Below are 17,383 nucleotides of genomic sequence, written 5' to 3' on the forward strand. Positions count from 1 at the left end.
CAAGAGAATATAAGGAAGAGCCTAAAGACTATTTTAAAGGGCACAAATTTGGCTTCTTTGATTTAGGCATCAAGGTTCTGAATTTAATGTAGGACAGATCTTAAAATGTTTTACATCTAACTCACTTCAATGTAAGAGTAGGTATTTTCTGAATGGTGTAGCAAAAATTGTTACAGAACATAGTTTTATAGGTTTCATGCTCTAGCTATACTCATGAGCAAGTAACAAGTTAAATACCAGCAATGGGAGTAGCTATCTAGGTATTAGTGTGCTCAGTAAGCAACTTCTTGAATATCAGATCTTGCTCTATTGTACAATACGGTAACTGAAGGAAAAAGTAGGCCCAATCATAAGTCAGAAACAGAAGTCGTCACTTTTTTTGGTGGGAGGGAAAGAGGGGGAAGAGAGTTTGACTTAATCAGAGGTTTTGTATAAAAACTTCCTTGTACGGTTGCCCCTTTTCACCTATCCTGCCTAAGCTACAGGCCAGTGACCTTACTGTACTGGACAAGATGGCCAGTTGCTTCCAAATAAAGACTCCTACAATTGCCATGGTGGAAATCAGCCGCAGTGGAAATCAACTGCTTCAAGAATAAAGAAGATGAACTATGACTCCAGCCTTGTCAGAAAGTGTAACCAAGGCAGCAGAGTCACAAAATGTTGCCCCCTCAAAGTTGGTAGCATGGGAGGGACTTACATGTGTTGCTGTAACTGAGCCAATGCCTAGGGCAAACCAACACTGAAGACTGGTTGGGTCCCATCCACACTATACATTTTAACTGTACCGTAAGTGTGTTAGGCCTTGTCGACACCATCAGGTTTCTGCGCAGTAAAGCAGCTTTCTGCGTTGTAACTCCCGAGGTGTACGCACTAAGCCAAGCCACTTAGCGTGCAGAAACTGCACAGTCGCGGTGCGGTTTTAAAAAAAAAAAAAAAACACAACACCACCCACCCTGACAAGAGGGGTACAGCTTTCCGTGCTGGGGCTACAGCGCCGCGTTGCCAGTAGAGACACCCTGGTCGATTACAGCGCTGCGACTGGCCTCCAGGAGGTGTCCCACAATGCAAGTTCTCACCTCTCTGGTCATTGGTTTGAACTCTACTGCCCTGCCCTCAGGTGACCGACCATGAGCCCCACCCCTTAAATTCCTCGGGAATTTTGAAGTCCCCTTCCTGTTCGCTCTGCAGTGGTCTCAGTGGATCTTTCCAGGTGACCATGACTGCTCAATGCACCAGGGGATCCCCCACTTGGAGCAATGCCGAGCTGCTGGACCTCATCAGCATTTAGGGAGAGGAGGCTGTCCAGTCCCAGCTGCGCTTCAGCCATAGGAATCGTGATACCTATGGACAGATTTCACGATGCATGACAAAGAGGTCATGACTGGGACACACTGTAGTGGAGGGTCAAAGTGAAGGAGCTGCGGAATGCCTACCACAAGGCGTGGGAGGCAAACCCCCGCTCCGGTGCTGTGCCCAGAAGCTGCCGATTCTACAAAGAGCTGGATGGGATACTTGGTGGTGACCCCACCTCCGATGCGGATTCTTCGGTTGCTTGCATGCCAGCCGAGAGTGGACGGAGTCAGGGGGAGAAAATCTTGGACGAGGATATGGAGGGAGAAGGGGACCCAGAGGCAGAGGACGACCTGGAGGTCAGAGATGCAAGGAGCCAGGAGCTCTTCTCTACCCCGGAGGAGGCGGCTAGCTAGTCACAGCTGTCAGAGCTTGGCAAAGCGCAAACAGGAGAGGCCGCCTCTGGTAAGTGGCTTTGATTTTGGGAATCGCTGAAGCAAGTTTTGGGGGCAGGAAGGTTGCCGAAAGCAGGCGTGTGTCTCTATGATGCTTGTACCACCACATGCTTAGTTTGAGCAGCAGAACAGAGCATGGATTGACTCCCTCACTTCACAGGAATCTGCCTCAGATCTCCAAGAAACTCAGATATATTGAGCAAATCAGCTGCCACCGGTTCTTTGGCAGAGCTGCTTTGTTGCTTGCCCCATTAAGGGTAATTTTCCCACACCACTCTGTTGTCACGGGGGGGGGGGGGGGGGAAGAGATGGGACGGACCATGCAGCACACAGGGGAGCATAAGGACCAGGTAGAAGCTGAAGTCTTAGAGAAGACCTTCTCTTGATTCCCTGCTCACCCTCAGCAGTGAGATATCTTCCATAATGAACAAAGCCTATGGAAAATGTGGGGACAGGAATGATTATAAGGCCCCCCTCATACAGTGCTGGCTCTCCTAAAGAGCTATGTGTCCAGTACGGTCCTGGAAAACTGATTTCCCGTGCCCCTGTGATTACTGACCATTTTGGGAGTCGTGTGGCTCTTGTGCTCGCCTGGGGTCAACCAGTTAGTGATAGGTATGTGAATAATGGCTGTGTTTTAAATCACTGAATCAGTGGTCTCTGTGTTGCAAACAATACTGCTTCTGTAAAATGTTGCATTTTGGCTTCACAGGTATGACCTTGGGAGCCCAGCCTCCCCCTTTGTTATCGCTGGCTGAACAGTGGTGCAGAATTAGAAAGTGGTCATACAGAATTAAGGATGACTTTCTACGTCACGTCATGATGCACTCCGTGGCCAAAAAACAAGAATTGAAGGAGTAGTGGGACAGCAAGAAGACAGACCCAAAAGGAGAACGTGGCACACCAGAACGGAGCCATGGAGTGGCTGTTAAACATTATGGAGTGCCAAGCGGACAGGCTCCAGGTGTTACTAGCACTGCCAACTGAGCAGCTCCGCGCCCACACTCCCCTGCAGCTGCTGTCACAAAACTGAAAAGGAGTACTTGTGGCACCTTAGAGACTAACCAATTTATTTGAGCATAAGCTTTCGTGAGCTACAGCTCACTTCAACTCTTTCCCATGCACCCCCCAGACACTGCCAGCACACTTTTAACCTCCTGGCTCCAGTCTGTACCTGCTGCATTCCACTCCTTCCCTGTCACAGTCCAGCACTGCAGACTCCTAGTACCCACTGCACTCAACACCCGTCCCTTTGCAGTTTAGCCCTGCTGAAGTACAGTACCCACTGCACTGTACTCCAAAGGAGAAAGTTGGATAGGATACCTGGACATACACAATCTTTAACTGTCCCAGGACCCCACCTCCTCCTAGGACCTTCCCTTCCCCCATCCACCTCAGTGCTGATGTGTTTTGTTTGTCTCTCTCCTCCCATTATTGGTTTAACAAGAATGGTTTGGTTTGAAAACAATCTTTATTCCATTAACTGAAAGCAAAAAACCCTGCAAAGCACCAGGCAATTTTCTTCAACCTTCACAGTGCATCATCTGCACCAATCGCAATCACCTCCTAGCATTACAAGCACTGCACTCCCGAGCATAGAAATAAATATTAGCGGCTTTCAGCTTCAAATTGCTCCATCAAAGGATCCCTGTTCCTTATGGCCCTGCACTGTGCCCCCCTAATAGCCCTGGTTTCTGGCTGTTCAAATTCAGCCTCCAGACACTGAGCCTCAGCGGTCCAGCCCTGAGTGAAGCTTTCACCCTTCCCCTCACAAATATTCTTGAGCGTACAGCATGCGGCTACAAGCATAGGAAGATTGCCACCCACCAGGTCCAGCCTCCCATGTAGGCAGCACCAGCGGGCTTTCTAAACAGCCAAAAGCACACAGTCATTCTGCACTTGCTCAGCCTGTTGTTGAACCACTCCTTGATGTGGTCAAGGTGCCCTGTGTATGGCTTCATAAGCCACAGAATTAAGGAGTAGGCAGGATCCCCCAGGATCACAATGGGCATTTTGACTTCCCCTATGGTGATCTTCTAGACTGGGAAAAAAATCCCTGCTTGCAGCTTCCTGAACAGGCCAGTGTTCCAAAAGTTATGCACCTTTCCAGACCAGCCCGAGAAGCATACAGAAATACCCCTTCCGATTAACGTACTGGGTGGTTAGGTGGTCTGGTGCCAGAATTGGAATATGCATGCCATCTATTTCCCCCCGCAGTTAGGGAAGCCCATTAGTGCAAAGCCATCCACAACGTCATGCATGTTGTACAGAGTCAGTGTCTTTCGGAGCAGGATGCGATTAATGGCCCTGCACACTTCCATCAACTCGAGTCCAACAATTGACTTTTCCACTCTGAACCGGTTAGCAACAGATTGGTAGCAGTCTGGAGCGGTCAGCTTCTACAGTGTAATCGCCAAGCGCTTCTCCAACAGCAGAGCAGCTCACATGCTCGTGTCCTTGCGCCACAGGGCTGGCGTGAGCTCATCACACAGTCCCCTGTATGTGGGTTTCCTCATCCAGAAATTCTGCAGCCACCGCTCATGATCCCAGACGTGCAGCATGATGTGATCCCACCACTCAGTGGGTGTTTCCTGAGCCCAGAAGCAGTGTTCCACTGTGGTCAGCACCTCCGTGAATGTCACAAGCAATCTCATGTCGTAGTTACTACACGTGGCGAGATCAATGTTGAACTACTCTTGCCTTTGTAGTTTAAGGAATAACTCCACTGCCACTCGTGATGTGTTAGTAAGAATGAGCAGCATATTGGTCAACAGGGAGGGATCCATTCCTGGAGACCAAAGAGGCAGAGCAGAGCGTGCAATACATAAACTGTTGAAAGATGGTGCCTAATGCTGATGGAAGCATAGGGATTGCTAGGATTGCATCATGGGGCATTGCGACAGGACCCAGGATGCCCCACGGCCCCCTCTGCCTTCCTGTAACTCTTAGCAGCAGAAGAGGAAGAGATCATCTGTGGGATAGCTGCTTAGAGTACACCGCTCCGAATACTGCTGCAAGTGTCACAAGTGTGAACACACTATTGTGCAGGCAGTTGACAGTGTGAACACACAACAGTGGTTTCCCTTCAGCACTCTGAGCGGCGCTATCACTGCCAGTGTAGACATACCCGTAGCATTGTAACTGGGCATAGATGAATCCTAAAGCTCCCGTCAGCAAGGATCTATCAGAATCCCAACTTCTTTACTCCAGAGGTCAGTAGGAATAAGTAAGTTTGTATCAGACTATAAAATGAAAACTCAAAGTGAAGGTGTCTCATAAGTGTCCACTTATTCACAAGGCAGGCTAAGATTGTGTCATGGTTATTTTTAGTAAAAGACATAGATAGGTCACGGGCAATGAACAAAAATTCACGGAAGGCATGACCTGTCTGTGACATTTGCTGCTGCAGCTCCATGGTTCCCCCTCCGCCCACAGCAGCTGGGAGCTGCAGGGGCAGCTATTTCCCCCAAAGAGAAAACGGGACATCCCCAGCCACTCACCCGAGGCACTCCCGTCCCCACCCCTCCACGAAAGGCTGTTGCCAGAACCCTGCCACAGCCCTGCTGGCTGCCAGCTCCAAAGTCCCGCAGCCCCTGGGGCTGAAGCAGAAAATGTCTGAGATCTCTGCAAGTCACACATTCTGTGACTTCCATGACATAAATGTAGCTTTATTCATAAGAAATGAGCACTTTTATGACTGAGGAAGCTGATCACGTGAAACCCCCCCCCCACCCCTCTAATTTTTTTTATTGCTATTGCATTTTATTTACTCAGATTGTTTTCTTCAGTTCATTATTTCCAGCCATTAACACACCGGGCAGGGAGTTTTATTGAACTGCCTTTCTACAGTCACTTTTTAAACTAGAACCAAACAAGGAAAAGACCATCTGACCAAAAGTTATGAAATGTAGAGTTACCAAATATTTTGTACACTTATCTCCTGTTTTATGCTCAGTTCATACACTGCTCAATTATCTACTCCAGAACTGCCCTCCACGAGCTAAAGCATTTACCAAACAAAATCTTATCACATCACTTGTTTAACACTGAATCACTAACATGCTGCAACAGCAGTTTGGAGATAATTTCCTATCCAGTCTTTGAACCTTTGCAAGTTACACTAGTTGTTCAAACAAGTTTAGTTTGCTTTCATTTTTCATCTATATATTACATTTTGCAGCAGTCTCTAAAACTAAGACTACAAATGTGAAAATTTCTTTTTTCCTGTTCCCACCCAAAAGATGCTCTCAAAACTTTCTGGCTTCTAATAGAAAAGCATTTTATAAGGAAAAATTTTATTCAAATTGTAAGGCAGTTATACTCTGTCAACACACCCAGTTCCTGGTAGCTGAACAAAAAAAATTCTAAGTAGTCTATTTTTGCTACTTTGCCAGCAGAGATCAGTATCTGATCTCACTCCTGGGATGGGCAAAAGAAATTCATCTTCAGGTACTAGGCTTGGCTTCGGTCTTACCCATGTAAGCAGAGTCAGGATGAGCTCCACCCTGATATCTGGTAGTGAGGTGTGGCAAGTTGTGGAAAAGAACTTCAGGGCCTGATCTCATTTGCACAGGCACACCCACCCGCCTCGAATGAGGCCATAACTGCCCAAATGGTCACTTCGGCTATTGTGGAATCTCCAGTGTCTCTGTTATTGGGGTGGGAAGAATAAATTGTTGTTATTACCCTGATTATGGGAACTGTGCTTTGAACTGTACTTGGCCTTTTGTTATGATTGAGGGACTCACCATCAACTAAGTAGCACTCGCTAGGCAAGGGACATGGGTTCCAAAACTCTGAATTGAGAGAGGCTTGAGACAGGTATTAGTACCTGGTGGTGTGGGCCCCTTTGTGAGGGCCTGAAACACCAACTGCACCTCTGTCTCTCTCCACTGTGGAATGTCAGAGCTAATTTTGGGTCTATTAACAGTCTTGTTACAGGTACTGTGCTGAATTCACTTTGGCCTTATGGTGCACCAGCACTAAGGCTCCCACTACTATGAGCTGAAATCACCGAGCACTGTGTCAAGTAGTGGGGAGCCGGAAGATCTAGAGTGCAGTAGTGCTGTTTGTGGATAGGCTGGTGGAGTGTTTGTGAGACGGTGAGGTGAGCTGAGCAGAGCTGTTCGTGAGATGGCGGAGTTTTCGTGAGACAGCGGAGCAGAACAGAGCCCTGTGGGGCAGTCAGCTTCAGGACACGTAAGGTGCCCCTTACCTCTTTCCCCCCAACACAGGCACATTTTAGTCAGACTGGGGAGTAACACTCTGCAGATGAACTTTTGAACTCTGGGGCTGGACTTTTTGGACTTCGGGTGATTTGTGGATTGCTGGACTCAAGAGACGTTTGGGTTCTGGGACTCAAGAACCAGAGGGAAAGGATGTGGCCCAATTTGCTGGGGTGGGTCTTTGCTCATGGTTTGGTTAATGAACACTAGTTGCGGTGTTTCCCCAATTTAATGCTGATGTCGTTTACTTCATGTTATTAAAGATTCTTTGCTACACCGAGAGACTGTGCTTGCTTGCGAGAGGGGAAGTATTGCCTCTTTGAGGCGCCCAGGGGTGTGTAAGATTTTCCCAGGTCACTGGGTGGGGGCTCGAGCCAGTTTCGCATTTGCTTTGGTGAGAGGGAACCCCTGTGTACTGAACCCCACCCTTGCTGCTATCAACTTGGCCTGGCAGAAGGGTTACACACGCAATACCTAGGAGTAGGTTCAACTACAAGAGAAGTTTCAAGGTCACTTGCCTTCCTCAAGGCACTCAAGTTAGAGTCACACAATGCTGTTGGATTTCCTTTATCACCATCAGAGGTGAAAAGGGAAATATGTTGCCCCAGTGTTCAGGTGCTGTATTACATAACATTTTAACATTTGCACCTAAATATAAACAAGCAGCATGCAGATGAGTAAACCAAAAGGAGAGAACTCCTGTTTGAGTTACTTCAGTTTAAACAAAAATATTTTACCACTGACAGCATGAAAATTGATTGCAAGTAAATGTGCTCTTGACAGGCAAAGGGTGCAACTATGCTTTTTTACACAGAAAGCATACACCGGTCCACGTCTCCAAATGGGTGTTTATTTTTCCTCCAACTAAACAGATCTAAAAGGTCCAATGTAATGCTTCAAACTGAGGTGCTGGTAAGCAGCTTAGTTGTATGAAGAAAAGGAGTACTTGTGGCACCTTAGAGACTAACCAATTTATTTGAGCATAAACTTTCGTAGAGCTGTAGCTCATGAAAGCTTATGCTCAAATAAATTGGTTAGTCTCTAAGGTGCCACAAGTCCTCCTTTTCATTTTGCAAATACAGACTAATACGGCTGCTACTCTGAAACCTGTTAGTTGCATGAGTTTCTGATCTTGTGGATACCTGATTACATAAAACTCTCTAGAGTATTTTTTGCTGCTACCAAAGTTAGTTTAGCTTCATTTACAGAACCATTAGTATTTTGGTCACCCATCTAAAGTCAAAACTTAACACTTTCTTTTGGAATGCAATTCTGAAGGTTTGAATTCTTTGAACTCAAATATTAGCTCAACTAGCTAAGCTGCCATTTTATATCAACTACAGGAGTCAGACAATGTGAAGTTAAAATGACTCCAGCCTAGTTTCTTTTGAAAAAAAGATTGATTTTCACCATGTACCTGTGTGAGGTTGGACTACAGCTGAAGCACTTGAATAGTTAGGTATATAAATCATATTCAATCAATAGCAAAACAGCCTATTATGCAGTCCCATGGCAGACACTATTAAGTCTCACAACAGGAATTAGTCATTTAGTGCCAGATCCTACAAACAAACACTCACTGCATAAGTGATACTTACACATGTAACTGCTTGGAGGATATCAAGCACTTAGGTTTCATGTTACATGTTATACTTGCATGGAGTAGTAAATTAAAAAGGTTAAATTTTTAAAGCTTGTAGGGATGGCAATGTGGGATCAACTGAAATTTTTAAAAAGGGCAAAATACCAGAAAACTGTCTAACAGATCCAGATTCTCTTGGAAGTCATGAAAACCCTTTCACTTAAGACAGAGGCACAGTAGATATCCCCCTACAAAACAATCCAAGGAGAGAATGACTGAGCTTAAAATCTTTTCCACCTCTAACAGCTTGATTAACAAATTTTAAAAATACTTCTTGAGTCTAGTTTTAAAGTCCATTAAGACACTGAGTTCACCTCTACCTTTGTGAGAAAGTACAAATCTCTTTTTAAAAACACCCCTTATATCCTAGTTTAGACAAGCCCTAAGTCAATGAACATCATTCAGGTCCCTTGCACTGTAGGAAGAACTGCAAGTGTCCAGTCCCACGACAAGCCTGCTTTAGTCCATTATTAATGGGACATTCCGAACTGACACCCTCTTGTTTCTTCCCCCCTTTACTATTGGATAACCAAAGCAGTCACAGTCAGTGAAAATAATTTCTCATTTTCAGTTTTACTTCATCAATTTTTACTTTTGGTTATTTTCCCAGATTATTTGGGACTATGCCACAACTAGATATCAAGTTCGCAGTATGCCTTGAAGATAATCCAATTATAACATTCATGCTTTGCCTATGATCAATTTGTCACTACTGGCTGATAAATGAGTCATCACATACATACATGGAAATTCAACAATATGTATTTCAGAAGGAAACAACTCAGGATCCTTCAGGTACAGAACCAGATGTGAAATTTTACCAGAATCATTTATAGAACACTACAGGCGTATGAAGCATCCCAACTACAAGCTATATATCACTATAGATTAAATGCCATGCTTTCTTCTAGAGAGTATTAATTGAAATCTTTAGTAAAAGTTAGTTTTCCCTCACAAAAGAATAATAAAGGTGAACAGGCCAAAGACTACTTTAATGTTCAGAGAGTTTAGCAGTTCGTGATGAGGATAGTTTAAAATGTTTCAGTCTAGCATTAGAGTTAATGGCTCAGTTTTTATAGAATTGATGTGAAACTGGAAAGTGTTATGCTCCTTTTGCATTTTCAAGTTACATGTATCTAGGATCAAAGTCTGGACCTTTAATAAAACATTTGTTGAAGATGCTGCAGGCAAAATAAGTTCTGCCTGTAAGATATTTCGCCCATAAACCTTACAGAACACTGCATATAGATTACATTAGACAGGTTTACAAAAGTAAAAGATTAAGACACCAAACTTTCCTTGGACTACTGGGTGTTGAGCGTGACAGAGGCAACATACAGCAATAGACGCTTTGGCCCTATTACGTATGTTTAGAAGCAAGGAATTAAGCATTACTATTACAATCTGTATTTTTAAAAAGTGAATAAATCCATAACCTACGAAATTACACAACAATCAATGATCAAATGTGTGAAGACACTGATTCAGAATTCTTTACACAACGCACACTGAAAGTAAGGTTTCAAAACTACACCTTAAATTCCAGGAAAGCTGAAAACTTTCTCCAAAGAATGGGGTTTACCTCTCTCCAGCATTTTAACTTGCAATAAGAGTAACAGCACCTCCCTGCAGTATTTTATGCACGTTTTCTATTGGTCTTTCTTCCTTATATGTAAAATACATATCAGAGGGACCTTACGTTTAAGACCTGGCAAAGTCTTTAGATATGCTCATATTGTTTGCATATGGAGATTGATAAAATGCAGCATGAAACTTAACTACAAAACTAGCTTGCTTTCAGTTCCCAAAATTTAACAGACCCATGGTTACAACTGTTATTTCACAGAACTGACATTTCTTGTAACTAATGTGGGGGTGGTAATTTTGAGTCAAAAGAACAAGTCACTGAGGCTGGCAGCAATGGTACAAGACAGCTATATTTGAAAATGCAGAAGTGTACCAAAAAATAATGACATTGACTAAACAATTTTGCCTCAAGGTGATCTGGTTTATACCTCACCCAAAATCCTAGTAGTTGTTCAAGACTGCTTATCTAGGGGCCATACCATCCACAATAGCTATCTAAAAAGGCCATTAAAAATAAACCTATATTTTTCAAATCTTATTACATTTGTATTACTTCAGACTCAATACATAAAAGGTCAAGTGAATAAAGCAGAAACTTCATGTCTTTAAAGAGCTTGAGAAGAGAAATGAAGGAGTTGATAGTTGGAATAAAGATTAAGTTAGAATGGTTTTTAAGATTGACGTCCAGTGTCTTTTTGAAGCTCTCCAAGCAAACTTGCAAACAAGAGGCAGGAAGCATGTGAGTTCAAGTAATTTAAGGTTCCAGAGTAGCAGCCGTGTTACTCTGTATCCGCAAAAAGAAAAGGAGGACTTGTGGCACCTGAGAGACTAACAAATTTGTTAGTCTCTCAGGTGCCACAAGTCCTCCTTTTCTTTTTTCAAGTAATTTAAGTCATCTGGAAACACATCACTATGCAAGAGAAACCATTAGATAGTTTCCACCACAATGGATCAGCATTTCTGTTGTGTGTTCATATTCCAATTTATTTGGAAGGGACCTTGCACAAGCTGGACCTTTCATCAACACATGATAGAGTGCAGGGGAGAACGTCTGACTGTCACCAGTTGACAGGTCTTTGCAGAATGCACCGTCCAGTATGAAGTTGCATATACAGATACTTCCCAACAAAACACACACTGAAATAAGGAAAGAAAATAATTTGTTTGCAGATTATTGGACATACAACAGACAGGGAATGGCATCTGAGATATTGAAGTGACAGAAAATTCAACTAATGGGAACATGCCAAAGCACCTAAACTAAGAAGCACACACACTATCATGCATTTTCCTACTGCAAGTAACCAATTTTAAACTTAAATTATACACTATCAAAACCATGATGTTCTGCAAATTCTAGAAATGACCTGGCACCCATACTACAGCATTGAGAACAATATAAAAATGCAGACTAGTGTTGAGTTCACCACCAGGGTCTCAAAAACAGTTTTAATTCTCGTCTACACTAACATTTCACAGCTCCAATTCTCCATGGGTAATCACAACAGTAGAAGCAGGAGTATCAATTGGATTCAAACTGAGTTGTTTAACCCTACTCAGAGTACATTTAAATAACAGTGGTAAAAATGCACAAGCTATAGCCTCCACCATTCATACCCCCCAATTCTATATCCTAATTTTTCTAGTGTAAATAAGGCCTTGAAATAAAATTGAAGCTATTTTTGCTTTCCAACAAAGCAGTTGGCATTTACCACATGTAGTGCAAGCTCATAAACAAATCTTTCACCAGGGATGCATATAAGCAGCTGAGCTAGCCTAGGATATGACGGAGGAAGTGGCCTACAAAGTTGGCAGAGGTTTTAACAGGTGCAGGATACAGGATATTAATCCAACTATCAGAGAAATACTAAAAATTCTTCACTGGCAAGTCAGTGCCAAGTAATCTCATCTGGGCTTTAGTTGAAATTCCTCAGGCCAGTCTTAGTTATCTCCCTGGCAAAACACCACCAAGGCAGATTTTTCGATCATGTCCTGTCATCAGACTACCACCTTGTCACATCAGACCTGTAGTAATTTTTAACAGAGAACTATAACTTGCGCAAAATAAATAGGTGAAATGCCATTCTTTAAGTGATAGCTATGCAGGAAGGGGAAAAAAATCACTGACGACATTAGTTCTGCAGAACATCTGTGAGGAACATTTAAAGAAATCTTATTGTCAGTTGGTAATTACAGAACGCTCAGGGCTTCAGATTTTTGTACAGTGCTCCTGTGGCTGTTTTGCTTAATCAAGGCTGCTACAGTCTTACAGTAAACTAAGTGTGTCAAATCAGGCCATTCAGAAATATCCATAACATGTCTGTCCCTCTCTAAAACACTATCAATGCAAGATGGATGTAGCAATTTAATGTATGTATTACTAAATTAGAACCTTTGTGATGATCAGCATGTGCTTAACTACCTATTTTGAAAGTTCACCCTGGTAGACAGATTATGTCGAAAACAGAGTCCTAAACTACCATGAGATCTTAGTTAGATTAGAGAAGTTTGGTGTTTAAGGAGAAGGAAGGAAGCCTTAAAAAAAACCCAACACTTCGTATTCTACTCAATTTGGGGGAAAAAAAAAAGACATGTAAATATTTCCTAGTCATCAGATGCAAACCCACTGCACTTGCATAAAGCTTTAATCTGAAAGACAATGCAATGGATAGTTGAAATTTTTAGATTTATTCAGAATCTATTAAGAGATAATGAAGCCTTGACCAAATGGATGCATTTAACTGAGGCTTTTCCCTATGAAGTTGCCCTCTAATAGTCTAAGCTTCTAGACCAATCTGAGAACCTCACATTACTTGTTACAGTGCCAAGAATGCAGAGGTCAGTTCTCATGGGGGGGAGGAGGAGGTGGAGTAGAGGAAAAAGGTACCACAGAGGGATTCAGCTAGTTAACCCTGAAATCTGCAACTAGACAGGAAAAGACATTCCCAGCCTAATGCTGCAGCACGATTGTTGAAACAAACTGAAAATAAGAATTTGTTTCCTTAGCACAGGTTTACATCAATACCCGTCCAACTCAAGATCAGAGCATCAATTCTTTTGATGCAGCAACAAGCAGCTTTATATACTCCAGAAATCCTAAATTGTCTTCACAGGCAAAGGGAAATTCCGGCCACACTTATGATTTCAAATCAGAAATTTCTGTTGCTGCTTTAGTAACAGCATGGTAAGATGGCAAAATGTCCTTTATTCTACGGAGCCGAGACCACCTTTGCTGAACAATCTCCGACCTAAAGCTACCTGACAATGAATATTTCATTGCTTTCTTTTACAAAAGTGCTGCCCTTGGATAGCATTAATCCTTTTTGTACATGTAAGAAATAAAAGGACACGGGTAACACCTTTTCCTTAAGCTCAATTTGCAGACCACCGAATTAGGAAGGCAATTACACCCAGTTGATACTGGACAGCTGTAACAAACGGGCAAACACAAGCCAAACATGCCTGCTGATATGCCAGCATTTCTATGCTATGGCCTGAGACACTGAGGCACTAAAAACGTAACACAATCTAGGCGAACAAAATTATCAGAAGCAAATCAGGTTGCGAAACTGGAAATGGCAAGTTCAGCTCCTATGTATGAGGAACATGACACCAGCTGCCCCCCCATCTCACCCCCAGAGGACTTTTATCAGCAAGAGGGCGATGGGTTAACTTCCTTTCCCAGTCTCGTTTTACCCTGAGCTGTTATCCCGGAGCTGGGCATTGGTGGGTGGGGGCAAAGTCACCCAAAGCTCTAGATATGAAGTCAAGAGGGAAAACATGCTGAGAAACCAGTGACAGCGTTTGGATCCCAGAGAGCAACCCCCCCCCCCCACGGGGTCGGAAAGTGGGGGGCTCTCCCCACCCCCGCCACCCTGGGAAAGGGCCTCCCCTCCCTCCCGGGGTCGGAAAGTGGGGGCCTCCCGCCGCCGCCCTGGGAAAGGCCCCCCCTCCCCCGGGGTCGGAAAGTGAGGGGGGCTCTCCCCCCCCCGCCGCCCTGGGAAAGGCCCCCCCTCCCCCGGGGTCGGAAAGTGAGGGGGGCTCTCCCCCCCCCGCCGCCCTGGGAAAGGCCCCCCCTCCCCCGGGGTCGGAAAGTGAGGGGGGCTCTCCCCCCCCCGCCGCCCTGGGAAAGGCCCCCCCTCCCCCGGGGTCGGAAAGTGAGGGGGGCTCTCCCCCCCCCGCCGCCCTGGGAAAGGCCCCCCTCCCCCGGGGTCGGAAAGTGAGGGGGGCTCTCCCCCCCCCGCCGCCCTGGGAAAGGCCCCCCTCCCCCGGGGTCGGAAAGTGAGGGGGGCTCTCCCCCCCCCGCCGCCCTGGGAAAGGCCCCCCTCCCCCGGGGTCGGAAAGTGAGGGGGGCTCTCCCCCCCCCGCCGCCCTGGGAAAGGCCCCCCTCCCCCGGGGTCGGAAAGTGAGGGGGGCTCTCCCCCCCCCGCCGCCCTGGGAAAGGCCCCCCTCCCCCGGGGTCGGAAAGTGAGGGGGGCTCTCCCCCCCCCGCCGCCCTGGGAAAGGCCCCCCTCCCCCGGGGTCGGAAAGTGAGGGGGGCTCTCCCCCCCCCGCCGCCCTGGGAAAGGCCCCCCTCCCCCGGGGTCGGAAAGTGAGGGGGGCTCTCCCCCCCCCGCCGCCCTGGGAAAGGCCCCCCTCCCCCGGGGTCGGAAAGTGAGGGGGGCTCTCCCCCCCCCGCCGCCCTGGGAAAGGCCCCCCTCCCCCGGGGTCGGAAAGTGAGGGGGGCTCTCCCCCCCCCGCCGCCCTGGGAAAGGCCCCCCTCCCCCGGGGTCGGAAAGTGAGGGGGGCTCTCCCCCCCCCGCCGCCCTGGGAAAGGCCCCCCTCCCCCGGGGTCAGAAAGTGGGGGGGCTCTCCCCCCCCGCCGCCCTGGGAAAGGCCCCCCTCCCCCGGGGTCAGAAAGTGGGGGGCTCTCCCCCCCCCGCCGCCCTGGGAAAGGCCCCCCTCCCCCGGGGTCAGAAAGTGGGGGGGCTCTCCCCCCCCGCCGCCCTGGGACAGGCCCCCCCTCCCCCGGGGGTCAGAACAGGCAGCCTGAGGGGAGCAGGCGGTGGGCTGGTAAATCCCCCTTCCCACCCCGCCCTCGGTGCCTTTCACGCGGCCTCTGCGGCGGCCGGGCTCCGCCACTGCGCCAAGGCGGGAGGGGGCTCTGCGGCGGGAGCACCCCCGCCCCACCCACGCAGAAATCCCCCGCCGCGCCGGGCCGCACCTCGATGTAGCCGGCCAGCGTGGCCGCGGGGCCCGTGAGCGCCAGCAGCAGGAGCAGCCGCAGCCCCAGCCCTGCGCCCGCCGCCATCCCGCCCGTCTCCGCCGCCGCCCAGCAGCTTCTGCGGCCTCAGCGCCCGGAGTCCGGCGACAGCGGGGAGCCGCCTCACAAAGCCACGCCCACGCTCACGCCCACGCCAATCGCGGAGAGAGGAGCCGGGAAACCACGCCTCTGTCCCCACTCCGGCCAATCACAGCGACGTGGCGACGACACGGCCACGCCCCAGCTGCAGCCGCGACCAGAGAAAGACCCTGCGAGGGAGGGAGCCGCGCCCATCACTCCGAGTCGCCGCCAATCAGAGCAAGCGTGATCGGGGAGCGCCCCACCCTCCGTGCAGCACCACGCCCCCAAGCGCCAGCCAATCACGGGGAGTGGCCCCAGGCTGCCGGCCCCACCAGCTGCCACCAGGCACTGCTACCCAGGCGTGGGCTGGGCTTGGCGCGGGGACTCGGGAGACGGGAGACGGGCTCCGCTAGTCTCTGACTCCCAGGCCCAAGCACGATGTCCGGTGAGCAACCGCTTTCCCAAGCCCTGCAAGAAATTGCCACCTGTGGTACTGCCTTACTCAAGAGCATCAGAGGGGCAGAGTTAAGGCTGGATGGGCAGCCTTCCTGGCCTCCGAATGCTTTTGCAACCTTAGTTTTCTGTTTTCAACGTTTTTGGTTTGGACTTCCTAGGGCTTTTTAAAAATGAAGAACAAAAAGATATAACAAAAAGCATAAAAAGGAACCTCTCTCTAGAAGAGACAGAAGGAAGCTACTGTGGTTTGCAAATAAAACAACCAAAGAGCAATCCCACAATCCATTTGTTAATTAGTAAATTTCATAAAACGGAACAATTGGTGTGCCTTATTGCAATGCCCCTGTAAGGAAGGAGAGGGCCACAAAATCCACTCAGACCCTTTTGGACCATGTTATTTATTTTTAGAGACTAAATGTTGCATAACTCTGAAATGTTTGCTACAACACTGCTCTATACAGTTTTACATTAACAGCAGGTTTGGAATGCTACACTCTGCAATTACAGATTCAAATCCCAGCATGGTGAAATCAGCTCTCCATGTTTTTGAGAGACAAAAATTGAATAGTAATAGTAACAGGATTGCGGTAAAGCCCTACTCCAAATCCGAGCTCCGTCGTGTTAGGTGCTGTGTAAACAAAATGAAAGCACTAAGCTCCAAATCCTCAAAAGTATTTAGGCAGCAAACGCCCATTGAAATCAATGAGAGTTAGGTGCCTAAATATCACTGAGGATCTGGGTCTAACTGTGAGTGGAAAAGATGACAATATAATAAACTGCTTTGGGGGTCTGTTTGTTTTTTTGTTTTTAAGGGAATAATATCTACATTAAAGATCTCAGAGCAATTTTTGTAAAATAATATGTTTGCCCCTCAGATGTCACCTGTCCCCACTTTTGTGTAGTATGCTGCAGACCCGTTTTTTTTTTTTGTTTTTTTTTTTTGCACTTCACCCAGGAAATGGTTTGATTGCAAATGACAAAAGAGCACACTGTCAACTCAAAAATAATCAGTGTAAACAGACATATTTCTCTACCTATGCCACTTAATACAGATGATTAAAACTGAACAAATTTTAAAAATCCTATTTACTTGTCACATTTGTAGCACTTTTTTAATTTTTGCTTTTCTCAGTTTAAAAAAAAAGTCAGTCAAATCAGTTGTATTGCTGTTGATTGTTTCACTTTTAGAGCTTCTGTGGTGTTATGTTTGAGTTGCAACATTTCAGGAAATGTTTAAAATCAGTTGTAGCAAATTGGAGTTGATGTGATTCCACTATGTATATCATTTGTAAAACACTTGAGTCCTTCAGAAAGAAAAACACTGTATAGAATAGATGTAAGCCATTTATTATTTATTTATTATTTGTCGTTTGGCTTTCACAATGATGGAGAAGATAGTTAAGCA

General features: G+C 46.6%; 1 protein-coding gene across 7 annotated transcripts in view; it reads right to left on the reverse strand.

The window, feature by feature from the left end:
- The window catches only part of APLP2 (amyloid beta precursor like protein 2), a 73,472-nt gene extending 57,940 nt beyond the window's left edge, over nucleotides 1–15,532 (reverse strand). For 6 of the 7 annotated variants that reach the window (XM_073321080.1, XM_073321081.2, XM_073321079.1 and 3 more), the window contains exon 1: nucleotides 15,403–15,531. In XM_073321080.1, the coding sequence (XP_073177181.1) occupies nucleotides 15,403–15,489 (87 nt within the window). In that variant the 5' untranslated portion in view covers nucleotides 15,490–15,531. Of the gene's footprint in view, nucleotides 1–15,402 lie in introns of all 7 variants that reach the window. The other variant, XM_073321076.1, reaches the window with a different exon arrangement.
- Nucleotides 15,533–17,383: the final 1,851 nt, after the last annotated feature.

Source organism: Lepidochelys kempii, chromosome 22 (assembly GCF_965140285.1).
Source record: "Lepidochelys kempii isolate rLepKem1 chromosome 22, rLepKem1.hap1, whole genome shotgun sequence".
Classification (NCBI taxonomy): Eukaryota; Metazoa; Chordata; order Testudines; family Cheloniidae; genus Lepidochelys; species Lepidochelys kempii.